At 39.0% G+C, this 17,524-nt stretch overlaps 2 protein-coding genes and 1 long non-coding RNA gene across 6 annotated transcripts in view; 1 reads left to right on the top strand and 2 right to left on the bottom strand.

Moving 5' to 3' along the window:
- LOC111261198 (uncharacterized) overlaps window positions 1-756 on the bottom strand; it is an 18,836-nt gene extending 18,080 nt beyond the window's left edge. For all 4 annotated transcript variants that reach the window (XM_086968604.1, XM_022834505.2, XM_022834508.2 and 1 more), the window contains exon 1: window positions 276-756. In XM_086968604.1, coding sequence (XP_086824730.1) covers window positions 276-642 — 367 coding nt within the window. In that variant the 5' untranslated portion in view covers window positions 643-756. The remainder of the gene's footprint in view (window positions 1-275) is intronic.
- LOC111261201 (uncharacterized) overlaps window positions 1-7,758 on the top strand; it is a 16,215-nt gene extending 8,457 nt beyond the window's left edge. The window contains exon 4 of the long non-coding RNA XR_002680838.2: window positions 7,158-7,758. This is a non-coding gene — a long non-coding RNA (uncharacterized LOC111261201). The remainder of the gene's footprint in view (window positions 1-7,157) is intronic.
- Window positions 5,068-17,524, bottom strand: LOC111261194 (fibroblast growth factor receptor 3). The gene is made up of 9 exons (XM_022834497.2): window positions 17,070-17,524; window positions 11,652-12,346; window positions 10,840-10,989; window positions 9,254-9,331; window positions 8,765-8,993; window positions 8,148-8,332; window positions 7,006-7,068; window positions 6,569-6,743; window positions 5,068-6,289 (listed from the first exon to the last, which is right to left on the bottom strand). The coding sequence occupies exons 1-9, from the start codon at window positions 17,197-17,199 to the stop codon at window positions 6,015-6,017; spliced, it is 1,980 nt and encodes a 659-aa protein (XP_022690232.1). The 5' UTR covers window positions 17,200-17,524; the 3' UTR covers window positions 5,068-6,014.

Below are 17,524 nucleotides of genomic sequence, written 5' to 3'. Positions count from 1 at the left end.
CTCAGCGAAGTATAAGCATTACACAGAGAATTATTATTATTAATAAAGTGGGACAGGTATAACCACCTAAGCTAAATATATTTAGCAAAAAAAAACCTTATGGGATTAAAATTGCTTCTCGTCAAAAGTTAGTTCTTCATTTTCATTCCGAATCAACACCAAAGACCTAATGTACTTCCAAATCAACTGGTTTACGAGTATACTTAACAGCTGTGGATATGTTTAAACTGAAGCTTCGCAGATAAACCTGCATCTAGAACTAAAATTGAGCTTACCCCACTGGAATTCGTAGATCGCCACATTTAGCAGGTATAGGGCACGAATGAAATTGAATATATTAAAAAGACGATGATAAAAAAAATCTGAAAGGAGTATTGAGGATAGCACTTTGCTTGAGACATTGGATGCAGAAGAGTTCAGTAACTGCGAAATAGGCCAAACAACCGCGATCGCGTCCACTGGAAGCAGCCAATTATTTCTAGAGAAGAGTTGTTTTTGTCTGTCCATGGGAAGAAAGGGCGTGTTGATATACACAATATGGTAGACAATAAGCAATAGTGACGATATATGCCATAAAGCATCCAGTAACTCAACCTTCCCTAGAGACTGACGACGCCGTAGCCACGATACAAGATCTGACATTTTTTAATCTGGGAGGCTTTCATTGAATACTGTTCACATAAACAGATCTTTCAACACTTTGTTATTGCTTGGATGTAAATGCTATGTGGGCTGGTCAAAATTGGTCAGGCAGTATTGAATACTGCCATCGGTGCATACCCTACCTACGATTAGTGGTTGTATGTCCGTCTCTTATGGTTGATCAAAACGTGTCTTAGTTTGTAGTTGCATTCCGAACAACAAGCAGGGATTTTCGACGGTACCTATGGAACCTTTTCAGGGAGTCAACTGAAAGCATTCAATCTGAGAAAATGTCGATATCTGTATGTGTCGTAGCACACATTAACGCTAATGTTCGTAATTTTCGAAGTCCGAACTAAGTTTTTTTTTAAAGAGCGAAATGTTTGGAAGCCTGTTAGTATATTTCTAAACTACCATTACCTATTTGTAGGCTGGTGTCAAGAACGTTCCAACGACAGGTTAAAAACACCAAGAGTTATAACCACGCAGATATCACAATAATGAACTCAATAGTTCTGGCTGTAGCTGGTGGTAGCCAAAGCAGAAAGGTGTAGACGATCAGGTTCTGATAATTGTGGGGTTTTGTACACTATAGCTATACACACATATGGAACAAAGTTACGACTGAATTATCGCTATTTTTTCGGTATCAGACAGCTCTTGTGTGTCGATTTGGGTTACATTTACCAGGAATTACACATGTATTTATTTACTTCTATATTTGTCGGGTAGCTTAGAAACAATATGAAAGGGTTTTCAAAATAGGAATACAAAAATATAATAAATAAATAAGACACATGCACAGAGCGCTATGACTGTGCTCTTCTTCTGTACGCCACGCTATTCAAGGAGGATGTTCTTGGACATAAGCCGCCGTGACATCGCCCACAGTGCATCCGACACAGATAAAACCTTCGTTTGGCCCACGGTAGAATAGAAGAAGCCATGCTATGCGTAGCAAACTACAACATGTCGGTTCTTTCTGTGTGGTTCCACCCACCATAACACTAGTAGCAAAGAATTCCAGGTATACCTCAGCCGTCCGCTCCCCCTGTTGTCAGACGAATTCCAGGTAGGCTGACGTTTTAATAGCCAAATTAGCGTTGTAGATCTTCAACAAATAGCAGCATATCAGCTAGCAAATTTACATAGCACTCAAAGCAGGAGGTATGCGGGACCAGTATTTTCTTGAGAAAAGCGGGCTTCACCCAGTCCAGCCAATACAATTGGAACCTAGGAGTTTTAATGCTATTAGTATCCGTTGCGCGCAACTTAACATTAGGGTGCTCTACGGGGTTATTTTTTCCAATACACGACCTCATACGTTTAACATACACCGTCAATCACCGTTTTCGAGGCATGATAATGCTGCATTTGTATGGTGCCACTTTGCTCACGATAATAGAAGACCCATGGTAGCAGGTTCCCAATTTTTTGGAAAACCTCGGCGTAACCGAAACCATTATGGGCTACGTTTCGTTCTTTCCGAGATGCCACGAGAGCACTTCTTCCCTTTTGCACGAGCTCTTTTTCCTGCCTTGACATTATTGTGCGTAGTGCAAAGTGTTTCCTCTGGGTTTTTCGTATCTTTTACAGCTCGTGACCGCGGGATCGCACTAGCCATGTTCCTGTAGGGTTAGGGCCTAAATACGAGTGAGTGACATCTCACTTTTCTTTGGTATTGGCAAAACTGCGGCCTGCTTGCGTCCCTTCCTTACTGGAAGTCCATAATAACACTAAATGGGTTCCTCTGTTATTATGGACTTCGATCGGTGGGCCAACTCAAGATATGGCCCTAAGCAAAGTCGTTCACGTTGACTAAGGCGCATTAACTCCGGGTGCATTAATCGAGATACAAAAAGTGCTCTAACTCCTTGGGCGCTGCGGGGCTGCGTTGGAGAAACGTAGTTATGATCCTATGGTTTTCAAAGAAATGGTAGAAAAGCATTTTTAGGATCAAACTATGAGGGTGTTACGGCCGCAACGGGTTGCGGCTGCATGTGGATATCACGTGTCGATCAGGAGTACCACGGGTATTAATTTGCTTGAAAGACTTGCCCAAAAAGGGCCGTAGTGGCTCAACAAGAAATGTGTGAGAGGCGGCCAAGCTACTTTATTGCCAATCCTAAGCATAGCTTGAAGATCAGCAGAGGGCGGGTTTTTTTCGCTACTGTCGGTGCTGACTGCATAAACTCCATTGAACACGGTATGTTTATCCAGTCGATATATTTACAAATGCGTACGCACCTTGCAGAACGCGGCTTATCGCCCCGTCGAGCTGAAGCAGCGCTTGGGGCTATTATTTGAACAGCCACGCACACTACAACCTCGGTAGCATAGTATATTACTCTATGGCTTTACACAACTAGGATCCAATCCTTTGAGAGTTTATCGATAAAGGAGTACGTTTTCTGCGAACTGGCATCGACCACAGCGTTAACTATTCCCAGAACGATCAACGGAACGTTCACCATTAAAATGCATGTCCTCCAAAGGAATTCTTATGTTCATCGAGTAAGAGATATCTATCAAACACAATGAAATAAACCTTACGGATAACCCTTAGTTGATCATTACAAGCACCTTCTCGCAGAAAAGCTTGATCTAAGTGCTAACAGGCCATTGGTGATATCGTCTATACAGTTGATGCCCGGACGTAGTCGAATTTTTTAACACTGCCTCAAAATGTTTTGACTGCCCGCGGTTGAAGGAGGTTCGGACGTCTACCGACTCACTATTCCCCGGCCGACTAAGTCCACATACATCTGTGAGTTTTGGTTTGTTTTCGTTCAATATTTCGGAGTCAGACATGCTCACGTTGAATATTTCTAAGTCCCGATATGCGCTGATCGATCGGCGAGCATTTGAAAGTTGGCAGGCACAGTCTCAGTGACGCAATTAACAAAAATATTTCCGTGTAACGCTTTTCTGATGTCCTTTAGAAAAAGCCGTAGTAGTATATCTATATATATATACTTATATAGTGGCTCTAGTCAGTTCTTCATTAGACATGTTTCCTGGACAAATAAATACAGGTTTTCTCCCTGTTTTAAACGGTCACATTGCTCCAATGAGCCGGGAAACCTAAGGAGCAAATGGTCCTTAAACTGCATTTGTATATCATAAAAAGCTGCAGCCACGGGTTTGCTTATATCAGTCTCAAACTACGGTTTTACAAATTCGGAAAGCAACCCAGCAGCCATTTTCAGAAATTAACAGCTAGTTCTAGATATACACGCTGGATAAAAACTGCCAAATTTTTGGTAGATGCTTAATAAATCAGATATTCTAAAGAACAAGCAAAGAGAGTCTCGAACATAGTGCTTGCTTTAGTTGCGTCCTCGGCGCCTGCGTATATTCCAATTTACAACGGGCTTCAAATGTCAGAATGTCATTATGCCTTAGTACTACCGATGGTACCAAATAATGTCAACAATGAAGCTGCACTATATTGGGCGACCTAGAGTGACTTGGGCCACAAAAGTAAAAATTATTATTTGCTAGACACCATACGTAATGACAACCAACGTTTGTCTATTTACGGCTTTCTCGTGGTTTATTATTATTATTTTTCTCATCTTACAATTGGATAAAATATATGTATAAAAGAAATAATCTCCATGAGTTTATATTCAGACGCTTACTATATAACCTATTTCTACAATGACTTTCACTGACCGTAATCAACACAGACTTAACCTACGTATATACATAACATTAAGTGGACTAAGTTTTCCCACTCGTAGAAAATCGAAGGAAGTTTTTCCTTGGCTCCCGGAAAAAGGCTTTATCAAATAGTACCGACAAGTTTGCTTCCATGCACAGAAAAACAAAAGTTTGTCAGTAGACATTTCTTAGATGTGCAACTTACTCATCCTTCCCAATTTTGGTTAGGAATGTATCCACAGCAATGGAAATATTCGATGCACATACCTGAATTTATTTAAAACGTCCTTCGCACCTTAAAACGAGACCTATGCAAATGCGAGAAGTTACTGTGCTTTAAGCTAACTCGTGTGTTAGTAACCTTCGAAAACGCCGATAGACTACTGTTGCCACATCGGCACAATTAATATAATTGTTGAAAATAAAAACCACTTCTAAAGATGCTATATGGGAAATCAGAAAAAGAAACCGGATCCTCTGATCTGTTATCAAGATGACCATCGTAATAAGCACTTGAGGCGAAATACCTAAAACAGACGTTCTAGACGAAATTGAAATGCATCGATCGGCTTTGCTCTCAAATGTTTAGAAAAAGCACAGCAAATTAGGCAGACTTAAAAGAACCATGTATACATACAATCATTTGTCGATATAATTTAACTGATAAAATAAATAGTTAAAGAGGCTACACAAAAACCTATTGCAGATTTTCTATTGGAAAAATATATTCAGTCGTTCATGTACAAGTCTCACACAATATATATGTCAAAAAAGTCATCTATTTATTATTATAAAACACAACAAAAGTTTTTGGCCAGTACGATAAACTAGAACAGCTAGTACTTACCGTTTTCATCGAACCCTTTGCTTTCAGAAATGAAAAAAAAATGCATGCGCGATTACTGAATGAATCTGCGTTGATTATTTTCGGTGTTCTTAGATGTAAGATACCAGCACTGCGAGAATTCCGTAAAATTTAGATAATTAAGCACTACTGAGATCTTAAGTTCATTTACTTCGGCTCCGAGACGTTAAAGAATATTCTGGGTTTGTTCCTTTCCTGGTTTTATAATGTGTAACTTTTTGAGTACTTTGTGTAACTTCAAAACATCTCTTAATTCTCAAAAGTTCTTTCCATTTGTTACTCAAAGCCACATGATTTATCAGCTGCATAGACATTTGATGTACTGATGGTTGACTTAGTTGACTTACTACGATAATCGAGACGAACTTTACACATTTCATTAAAATTCACTTAGAGACTAACTTTACTTGGATTACGACTAAAAATAGGTGCCATGCAGATATCACCTGAAATAGCTTACCAACTTGTCAGCTATGGGCCAGGTAAGCTGATTATTACGTTCCTGACATCACTACCATAGCCATAACAAAGAGCGAGAGTGTTTTTTGTACATTCAACTGAAAAGCATCTTATCGCTATTGTTATACAGAGACTTCGAATTTCCTTCAGTCACCGGGGTGGGGAGGCACTTTGAAACTTTGTAAACCTAGCAGGAAGTGGCATACCATCAAGGTACATCGTAAACGTAGTGAGTTAAATGGTAAAAAAAAATAAAATAAGCTAATGACTAAATCGAGTTGTGTCTTTGTTTGAGCGCACTTCTCAGTAACTTTCTATTTTGGTCTCATGTTCGGTTTATATTGGTATGGCTGCTTTTTGCCAATAGGTGGTGGTTTTCCTTTTATAACTTTTCGCCCGGCAGATAATGGCATACGTTATAATATGCATGTTCGGGAAACCTCTCTAACTCGATGTAATCATTTTCGCTGATAATTAACTTTTCAAGCATGTATGTGAGCTCGGTAAAGCACGGTCGTTTGGTAGGATTCGCTTCCCAGCAATAAGACATGATATTGTACATTTCCCGTTTGCAATGCTCCGGCTTCGGAAGACGATACCCGTCCCGTACTCCACGTGTTACCTCCATAGCCGTCATGCCGGGGTAGGGTGTAGAACCTAAAAAATATGATTATAAAAAATTAAAGAAGGACAAGTTCGGCTGAATACTAAAAAGGCTATTCCAGATATAGTTATTTTTGGTGCTCACCATGATAGCTATGCATGAATATGTAAAGTGAGCATATTTAAGTGCCAATAAATAAAGGAAATTTACGATTTTTTGGTCTTAATATTACCATTGTTATAAACGTGCAACTGAGCTTATCAAGCTTGTAAGCACCGATCAACGAAGTATTAAATCTATCATTCTGTGTATTTCGCGTTCGCCAGACGTACCCAGTGTTACGATTTCCCATAAAAGGATGCCGAACGCCCAAACGTCACTCCTTGACGTATGTACGTTGTCATACAGAGCTTCAGGAGGCATCCATCGGACCGGCAGCACTCCGTCACTCTTCCGTTCATACTCGTGCGATGAGATTACGTCTCGAGCGAGTCCGAAATCCGCCACCTGTTGCAAAAACGATCCATACAAACAGCGCAGTGATGGGCATAAAGCACGGAGTCACACCAACCAGTGAACCAACGTTAGAATATGGCCAACTTACTTTGATTACCAAGTTAATTTGTACAAACCATTTCAAACGTGGAAAAATATCTTAAACTAGATATTCAAGGTAGAACAATTGCTACTAATTTCTACTACAATATAAAACCAACATATTAACAGTAGTAATGGATGATGTGAAAGTGATAAAAAGAAAGATTCTTACTTTACATTGTCGATTCTCTGTGACGAGAACGTTACGAGCCGCTAAATCTCGATGAACGATACCCTACAATATGTAAATGTACTGCATTAGGTGATCTGAAATATTTTACACGACTGTGCAACTTATGTATCTTCATTTTTATTCTGTTTCAGGCCGACCGAGTGTTCTCTAGATAAAATGGGAAGACAAAACAGGACGGCTGTATTCCTATACAAACCACCTTATCAAAAATGGCGATAATTCAGAATTCCTTGACATTGCTAGGAAACAATAATGAGACGATAATGTGCAGTTCAATTAGCGTGCGTGCATCATTAACGTATGTACAAATTTTCCAAATAAATTCGAAAAATATTTTCCTTTCATATTTTCTCCGTGCTTCCTAAATGCAGACTGCTCATTCTAACTACATACCTACGCTACTCATAATAATCATAAAGATAATATAAGCATGGCAAAAAAAATAATGGCTACGGGTGAAGTGTTTATGCAACGGCATGAGGGAATTAAGCGCACAGAAAACTAAGTAAGTAAGTAGCGCATATTGGTCCATGCGCACACAGGTAAGTAGGAGGCGAAGCTAGCGGGTAAAATTCGCCATTGTGTCCTGTACACCGTTCACTCCTGCAGGATAAAGTTAGCTATTTTCAAGCGAAGGGAATAGATTTGGTCTTAGAATCAGCACTTGTACGCCTGCGTCAGGACTCATTTGGTTGAACTTTCGTAGATGCGATAGTAAAATCAAGCTCTCGTTATCTTGTCTGATATGATGTACTGGCCAAGTTCCCCGGCGTGAGTGAGGTTCTAGTCATGAAAACATCAGACCAAGCGAACACAACAAGAACCCACTCACACCGACAAATTGACCTCCGTATATGTGAAAAGCACCATGACGGTTCTATTAGCTCAGATGTTGCAGCTCATTGCATGCGATTTCTTATATATATATATATATATATATATATATATTCTTTATTTTCGCACACTCCATGCAACGTACACTTCGCATAGCGAAAATTGCACTACACCATCAAACTCTTCTACCGAAAACCAACTGTAAGACTTTAAGAAGCTTAAGACTGAAGGAATATTTGTCTGTCATAGAACAGAGGTTTATGGTGTGCCAAGTCTAATAGTGGTACCTTTGAAGCAATATATTCCATTCCTTTGGCGACTTGATAACCGAATTGCGTCAGCTCGGTCGAGGTAAGTGGTGCTGATCTGGCGTCGAATGAATCTCTTTGTTCTGTAAAAGGTCGGCGGTTCTCACGAAGGAAGGTCTGCAGTTTTCCAAGGCTAATATATTCCATTATTACGAACAGCGGATCTATCGAAGCAGACGTTGTGAAAATGGACAAAACTATTTGAATAATTGTATTGTTTTTGGCTAACTGTCTCGTTCTGTTCTGTTTAGCGTTGGATAGTTTGGCGAGAAACATCACTACCTTTTTGCTTTGTTCATTTATATCCTTGACCGCCATATGGAGCAATTCAGCCAGAGTCTATTGCTACCTTACTCACATAGTAATAACAAAATATATTTCAGCAGCTTAAAATGCTAGCGCCAACATCGTAGGTATGGCGATTGGCTGGCACCTATTGCCATGGAACCTTGCACATAATATATCACAATATCTACTAAAACATGTGCCGTCCGATTCATTAGTATCTTTACTTAAGAAGTCGATTTTTTCTATAAAGGACTATGTTATTGTTTTAAAAGGATTATAGATTTAAGAAAAAAGTGCAGCATAATCACCTCGTTCGGTGCAGCAACCCAGTAAAGTGACAACATTTGGATGTGGATCAAGTAATTTCATAATCTCCAGTTCGTTCAATAGATCCTGCCTTCCTTGCTCAGACTTCGGATCTTTCAGGGTCTTGACGGCGACGATTATCGAGGACCCACTACTTGTTTTACCATCCGAAAATTTCTTGCACCTTGAATCCTCGTTACTTCCAGTTTGGAATGCTTCATACTTCCAAACCTTAAAGATTAAAACGATGAAAATGACAATACTACAGCCATGCTAAACAGAGTACATACTACCAGGCTACTATTTATTCGAGTTTTTCTGGAATAATTTGTTCTTCGATTAGTGTTGAATGAGAGAAATAAATATAAACCTAGACTATTGCAAAAGTATTTTTGCAAAATACAAACTCTTCCCGTATTCCAACCATTCTACATAAATGAGTAGCCGGATGAATTTCTCTGATTTAATCAGTACGATTCTAAGTTACATACCTGTCCAAAGCAACCTTCGCTAATGTGTTGTAAAACTTTTAATTTAGTCCGCGGAAATTCCCACTTGTCATCCGTTAACTGAAAGTGGTAAAAGAAGAGTTTTGGTTGAAAAGAATCCATCACATGGGTTGCTTGTTTTCTAATTAAGCCACGCATGCTATGGCATCTTATCAACTGCGAGTATGTATATGTGCGTGCAAAATACCACGCTGCTTCCCACAGCTTAATCGGATGCGCATAGCTGTCGATAGTAGAAAGGCCGCCGTGGCTGTATCAAATCCTTACCAACTTTGTCCTTTAAAATGTACGCTGATGCACGTATATAGATAAATTATGCAATAAAACTAAAACGGATCGGATTTCTACAGCAAGAATTTAATGCAGGGCCTTAGATGGCGCTGAGACGCGGATAGACGCTTTGTGTAAGGCAGCGTTTTTAGTAAGGCTGGAAACCCGACCGATGTCCCGGGTTAAGTTCGTCTTTGCTAGATGGATTCGACAACATTTTATGCCAAGAACACAACTACGGCAATGAATTATTATCACAAATCATTTGTCAATAGGTAAGCCAATATAAGAGATCGACTCGAGAATTGTCCGCTAATCATTCAAGCGTTTTTGCATTTACGTTACACAAGACGCACGTAGCCGCCATAGGCTCTAGAACAATGACTGTTGTTTCTAATAAGCGCATTCACACGGTTGTTTCTCTGTCCGTAAAAGGAAGGAAAAAGGAAAAAGACTGATGAAGCAGTAAAATGAAATCTGGTAGCTGTTTAGCTTGTTGCATCAACTGTACATAAAAAGGCATTGTCTTACATCATCGCTCTGCGCCACGGCAAACAAGGCAACAACTACACCGGACAGGGCATTCAGGCTCAGACAAACTTCGGCGGGCTGTCTGTTGACGCGGACAGCATTCATCCGCTATCATTTAAATCAGAAAAAAAAACTTTCTAGAAAAAAAACAAACCTATCGCGGCCGAAAGCTGCATTGTTTTCGAAATTTGAGCAAAGATCAAGTTTTGCGCTGGCCGAACCTACATCAAGATTAAAAGCTTACTGCTTTGCCCGGGATCGACACGCTATACTATAGGCCAGCTTTCATGCGACTTCTAAAAAATCCTTCAGGGCTCTACGTTTTGTTTTACTCATTAATCGCTCATAACAGCGATAACATGTTTGAACTGTTGCTAATGTGCGCTAAAACAGTTATGGTGGCGGAAGTTCATTTCCTAATACGCCAAGGGCCTGTCTGACAGTATGCTAAGTTAAAATCAAGGTACTGCACGCAAAGCCGTATTCGGCGTAATGATTTTCTACGAAAAACGCCAATTTGTGAAGAAGCAAAGCTTTTTAACAAGTTGAAGAACTAGAGATTCGTCAGTTGATAAAGTAACTTAACGTTGATTAAGAAACAAAATAAGAATATCTGATGATCTCCGGAGTGGTTCACCTTAGCGCAAAGCGCGTTTTAGAGTGTAGTGACTGGCATGTGTAAGCGTCATATCCGCTCGTTTGAGCGATTAATGCCATATTCAGCTTTTTTGTTATCTTTTTGTATGCGCGAAAAATGCCTAACTCACTGTATTGAAGAACTCGGCCGGTTTAAGTACCGGCTCTCTTTTCTCGAGCACTGCAGCCCACGCCGGCTGTGATGGTAGTCTGGACAAGGCTATCTCTTTGTTTGCGTCTTTGTGATCCTTGTCATTTCCCAAGTTGAAAAAGCTTCCTTTCTGTAATTAAGACATATATGGTTGCAATATTTATAATTAGCTAAGTTGGTGATGAAGCTGCTACTACGAAATTTGCTGTGCTGAGCATTTTAAAAAGCTCAGAATGAATTTTCTGTTGAATGATCATTTCTACCAGTAAAGCCCTAGCCTGATGTTGATATTTTGAGCTTAGTTAGTGATTGTTCGCGCGGAAATTCAGTCGTTAAAGTTTATTTTAATAATCATAATAATAACTGTATATATGCCTCTGTCTAGAGGACGCCCTATCTGAAACCCCTAGCCTTAACGCCTTATGTTAAATTGCCATGTATTAATAAACGTACAAGGTTAGTGGGTTAACATTGATAGACGTTTGTGCACGTTGATATACTTTCTCTTAGCATTCCGCCATATTAACGCACAATGTCTGCTCCAAGATGAGTAAGATGTGGTTGTTTATATACTTTGGAATATTTTTGGTCTTTTCGACTAAAATTACATGCAAGAGATGAAAATAATTTAGTCTGAGCGTAAAGTACGTATCGGAGCCGTTGCATCTCGTCAGAATGTTTTCAATGAAAGCTCTTCAATGAACGTCATTTGAATAGGAAATGCAAGCCAGCTATAGCAAGTGCCCAAAGTTCCTTTAAAGGCTTCACAAATTTTGTTTTTCTTTTACTCACCGATTGAACTTTTTCCTTGGATCCAGCTGACTCCTCTAGACCTGCCCATTTCCTCCAAAAAAAAGATAATACTATCGTGAATATTAAAATTATTGTCCCTATTAGTACAAGTATGACTACATTATGATTCGAAGTTTCCTGTACGTCAGAAAAACTTTTGGCGTCGTCCGAAGGATTAGGTTGTGGCAGTGAGGCTAAGTTGATGTCGTGCCCTGTGGATGCTGGCTGTCTTATGTCCGATATAGAAGGTTTACTCGGAGCTGCATCCAGTTCGTCTTTACGCTCCTGCGGCGAACCGTGGTTAGCTCCTACTATCTTAATGCCGATTTCCATCTTGACCTGGTGGTGTCCATCATCAGCTCGTATATTTATGTACAAGTCATTAGCTCCCATACCTTTGAGACTCTTGGAAAGGAAAACCTCGCCCGTAATCGGATCTACACGAAAATAGCTCGAACCATCACGGAATAACGCGGGCGCCAGACTAAACCGAATTGGATCTCCATCAGGATCAACAGCTCTTACAGCAAACACTCTTTCATCAACATGGTGACTTTCATCAACAATCCAGTCCCGATGTGATGTGAACGACGGCGGGGTATTGTGTACAACACCCGCTCTAACATGGTTTCCTCTTCCAGAGTCGACCCGAGAACGCGCAAAACCTGATTCAACATGCGCTAAATTAGCTAGCCCTGTAAAATAAACAAATATACAACAGAAGTTGGAAATTAGATTTTTTCTAACAATATTGACTCTCGATTTAGTTGTCAGATCTAGGTGCTTTTTGCTTTTTTCTTCTCCTTATTAGAGTCAAAAAGTTTGCCGCAAACATCACCCAGATTTAATTGACAATATATGGATCAATCATTGGTATACCTGCTGTAAAATAGATTGTACAAATTTGAAAAGATTAACGTCAAAAATTAGAAAAGCATTAGAAGACGCAGAAAAATTGCATGGACTGTTATCTACCATATTTTATGATAGTGTAGCAGAATTATCAAATCACAAACGACTACACCTTACGACTTAGTTAAAGATCATAGCCTGTTTATTCTAAATGAATATAGTAGGGAGAAATAAACCTAAATATGTAAATATAAACAGGACTAAAAAACGCCTAGGATTATAAACAGAAAAAAGTCATTAAAACGTATGTTCATTTCACGGCGGCAATATCAGTTTTGATATAGCTGGCCTACCTAATCACAGGATTTCAAAGCCGAAAAGAACATACAATTGTATTTTGATTTAAAGTGCACTGAAATTAAGTGAGCCATCTTTTTGACAGACGAGGAGGTTCCACTGAATGAGGTTCAAAGGCACACTTTGCTTGAGTGTGCTATTGGGTTGACCATCTATGCAAAGTGTCTGGTGACCCTAGACCCATTAACAATTCGAGTAGTCGCCTTGTATGATACAAATAGGCAACTTGGTTTCCGTGTTAAACACGTAAGCAACATGCATATTTAATGAATTAAACTAGATTACACATAAACCTGGATATGATTATTTAAATCCATATTTTAAAGACATTTCAAGATTATTATTACTACTACTCTGGGAATACAAGGTAACCACTACCAACTTGATGATAAATGCACAGGTTCTCTAACTTACGAAAAGCTCTGAGCCTGTACAGTGAAGATATATTGAAACCCTCGGATAAGTATACAATGGAATCTCATAGATATACAATAAAATATAAATTAGTAAAAAGACAAATCTGTGTCTCAAACCTGGTTAGTGCGATAAGCAGAGCTGCTACTGGTATGATGAAATCGACTTTCATCGAAAGTTAAGGCGGTAATCTCGAATGTGCGAACATTTTAAATACATGCCAGAATGTGGTTTCCTCAACCCTTTGCTGTGAATACTATCTACTTAATACATATTACCACAAAATATTAGCTAATGTCAAGCCTTAAGAGCCTGAAGCTTAGCGGAAACATATCCCACTTTGCGGACCAGACCAGCAACCTCTAACTGCTCAGATTAATCGTTCGGACATGGTGTCAAAATACCACCAAGCAAACATCTTGTTTCAAAAATGACTTAGAACAGTCATAACATGCATGTCTGCTGGTCTCGCTTATTCTAAAAAGACCAGAGTTATTGACTTAAAATTTACTACTCACAGTTCCACCACTACGCATTCGCTTGTCTCTGTAGTTATATCTTCAGATTTGCCCCCAGTATCTTCCATTAGGATTCGCTGACTGATAATAGGCCGATTATTGCATCGTTAACCAGGATATCATCCAAATCCTCGTCCTCATCGTTATGTTCCACGACATCGCGTTAGCAGTCTGTTACATTTTCACCTTTTGTGTCACCCTTACTTTTGCTGGACTCACTTTCTTGGCCCACTTGCATCATTTCGTATCTCAACACCTATTCAAGCTATCATTTGTTCTGTTTTTTTATACTCCGTTTTGTATCTCTTTTCTTTTACATTTTACTTTATTGTTGCCCCCGTCCGTCTACTAGTTTTGACTTCTACAATACCTTTTGATTCAATCTAGCGTGAATATATTTGCGGATTAGTGAATGCGTAATTAAGACACTACTTTCAAGTTGTTCTAGGCGTCATAAATATTATTGGCCTCTTGAGTTGGTGCTACGCTCTCAAGAGCTTCGGATCGTATGGATAAAACGTCTCTATGCACATTCTCCTCCAAGGTATGTCGGGCATCTTTTAAAAATATACGCTCTCACTATGAACAAAAACAGGCATGAAATACCGCAAAAGAAGAACTTCACACCCTATGATCTCGTCCATGTTACCACCAAAGCCACTCCGGCGAGCATATTGAACACGCTGATGCTGGTTAACATCAGGCCACATTCTAGGACAATTTTATCGGCTTCAAACGTTACGCTTTATATATAACACTTGCTACAAGGCAGCAAAGCAAATAGCTTTGCGCCGAAAAAGCTAATGTTTCTTTAACAGGGATACGTTTGGAAGCATTTTGATATTAATGCGATGTTCACACACTGCATGGTTATTTTCAAATAGTAATTTTCTGAATACTTTCTTTTACGGCAAATGAACATTTTCTACTTTAAAAGAGCAAAATATTTAATGGTGTATATCTCGAAGGTTTCGCACAAATTCTTGGTTGATATAGGTGCTACTGTAGTCCGCGCATCGAAATCTACTTGCCAGATGATGTTGCCCTATTGGCGTGAAAATTGGCATTAGATATAGCCGTGGATCAGCTGTATTTCAAATCACTGGGCTATTAGCTCCATAATTCAGATGGTTTGTATATCAAAGCGTAAATTCTGTTGTTGTTGCTGTTATCGAAAAGCATTAGAACATCCAACACCAATTATGATAGTAATAAAAACTATGGTTTAAATTGTAGTACTAATTTACTGGTAGGCTAGAGATATTAGTCCCTGATTTATCCAACATAATACATTACAATATGATAAATTTCTACAATATTGACCCATTCTATCGGTTAGCTACCTTCTCTCCAAAAGTATGCACCACAATACAATACTTACGCGACCAGTCTAACGGAATCAAGCATAAGTAAATATTAAGACATCTACCCTGCCATAGCCTATATATATATATATATGCTGGATTTTTTGGATCGTTAGATTACCTCACATATCCCAGAAATAAATAAGCATACACGTTGCATCACGGGTACATACTGTACTCCCAAACTGCGTAACAAACATTAGATGACTTCACAAATGATGTTCGTAGGTACGTTTGTAGGTGTACTGTAAAAATAAACAAATTTTTTTAGCTTTGTCGGTGTTCTGTCATTATAGCTTTTTGTTTAAATGTGCTTAGTACGTACTATTGGAATATGTGGCCCAATAATGAAAAATGAATTAACTTTGTTCATGCCTATTACAAATTTACAGTGGTAATTAATTTAGGCAGTAGAGAACGCATAGAGTAACATACAATAGTATACAAGAAAAGCTGTCAAAGAAAGCATGCAGCCTGCAGTCGAGTGCACACACGTACGAACCACTGGATTCCTCTATGAAATTCGCCATACATGATAAGTAAGTTATCACACATACCCAGTAACAAATGTTGCTCAATATGGATAACGGTCGCACACATAAATAATAACTCATTATCGGCCCCATAAATGAGGATCGTTGTGTTCCAGATTCTTGTACCATATGAGCTCACGGAAACAGTCCGATGGCAATGCGTTTCCTTACTTTCTGCAAAAATGTGTGCGTCCAATATGGCTGCAGCCAAGCTTGGTATGTTGACCTGCAGATATGAACACTGATGACCAATCATGAATAACTCTGATGTCAGCTATGACAAATAAGACTACTCAGACTTGACTCAGACAGAACTTGGCCACCATTGCTAACGGTAAGTGATAGTGCTTTATTTTCAAAGTGAAGCAGGAACAGCATTAAATAGGTAACGTAGGAAAAATGAGCCTGCAGGGCCCATTACAGAAGACAAACACTATGCGAACCGCAGTTACTCGTTTATAGGCCTCTACAAAAATGATCTAAAATTTACGCAGGGGTGGCAATCTTCTTTTTAGTCCGTGATTGCCTTTCCGCCTGCATCGTTGGCAAGTGAGAATACCCCAACTGCTACGGAAATTTCCCAAATGACAAAAATTAGGACACAGGTTTTATCGGTACCCCAAAATAGACCATCTGTTCAGATCGAAAACGTAAATTTCAGCCTACAATACTGAGTTTTTATATACAGAACACACGGAGATTTGAATATGCAATCATTTTTACTTATCTTTCTTTTGGTCCATTAAACGGAGTTGAGGGCGCAAAAGAATTACATCAGCTAACTTCCCTTGGTGGTTACTCAAATAAAAGTATTTTGGGACAATAAATGACCAGAACGAACGGTATTTAAGGTTACAGCAGTTTGAGGAATAAGCAATAACTCAAAGTGGCACACCAGTTTCAGACAACGCAGTTCATTAAATGAATCCGAATCGGTACCGGTAGCCACATCATAATAACTGAAGTTTCTAGTATAGAAACGTATTGCATCGTGCTCAATTATCACATTATCTGCCGATGTGTTAGGTATAATCTTAACCGCAAATTTAAAATCTGAAGTTTTTGGTAAGATTCTGATGATATAATATCCGTAAACATATTGGCCTTATACTTAATGTATTCTTTTTGCCCCTCACATGAAATACGTTAACCGATAAAAAAGAAGTAGTTCAACCCTTTATTGTGTGTGCTAATATTTTCTGGCATATTGCATAAAAAGTACTTACAGAGTTACTTAGAAAACAGTTAGTAACACGTAAAAAGCATCTGGAAATCGATTAGCTAGGGACGGAAAGAAGTCAGCTATATAGTTCTGTGTTATGCTATGGATTATGATACCGGTATTACTTCGAATATCACCAGAGTAACCGCTTTACTTACCCAAAAGACTAAGCCAAACATAGTATAAAACACGCAGTAGAAAGTCCATCTTAAACCGGAAGTGCTTTCCTTTTTGCTGAGCTTTAGCGACCGCAGGCTTTAGTTGTTGATTTGTCCCACTTAGTGGCATCTGCTTCAAAATTCTCACTACAAAGGGATCGTTAAGATAATTGAAATTCCCATTGTGACCCCTTGCATATTCTTCCTTTATATATTAAAAGCAAGCTTTTTACAAGTTAACCATCCTGGCAACTGAATTGTCTTTTTTTTTTTTTGCTAATTCACTGAAGACGCAATACACCAACAATGGTAGAGCACACTAGTATTCCGAAGTATAGAAGCTTATGAAGCACTTTCGCATATTCGTATTAAAGAGTATTTTTAAAAGTTAAAAACAGTTTGCCTGTTGATGATTTTCTTTGTCGCTGATGTGGATCGACTGCTAAAGATGGCGC

Source organism: Varroa jacobsoni, unplaced genomic scaffold (assembly GCF_002532875.2).
Source record: "Varroa jacobsoni isolate VJ856 unplaced genomic scaffold, vjacob_1.0 scaffold_532, whole genome shotgun sequence".
In the NCBI taxonomy this organism is placed as follows: Eukaryota; Metazoa; Arthropoda; class Arachnida; order Mesostigmata; family Varroidae; genus Varroa; species Varroa jacobsoni.
This window is presented reverse-complemented; position numbering and strand designations above follow the sequence as displayed.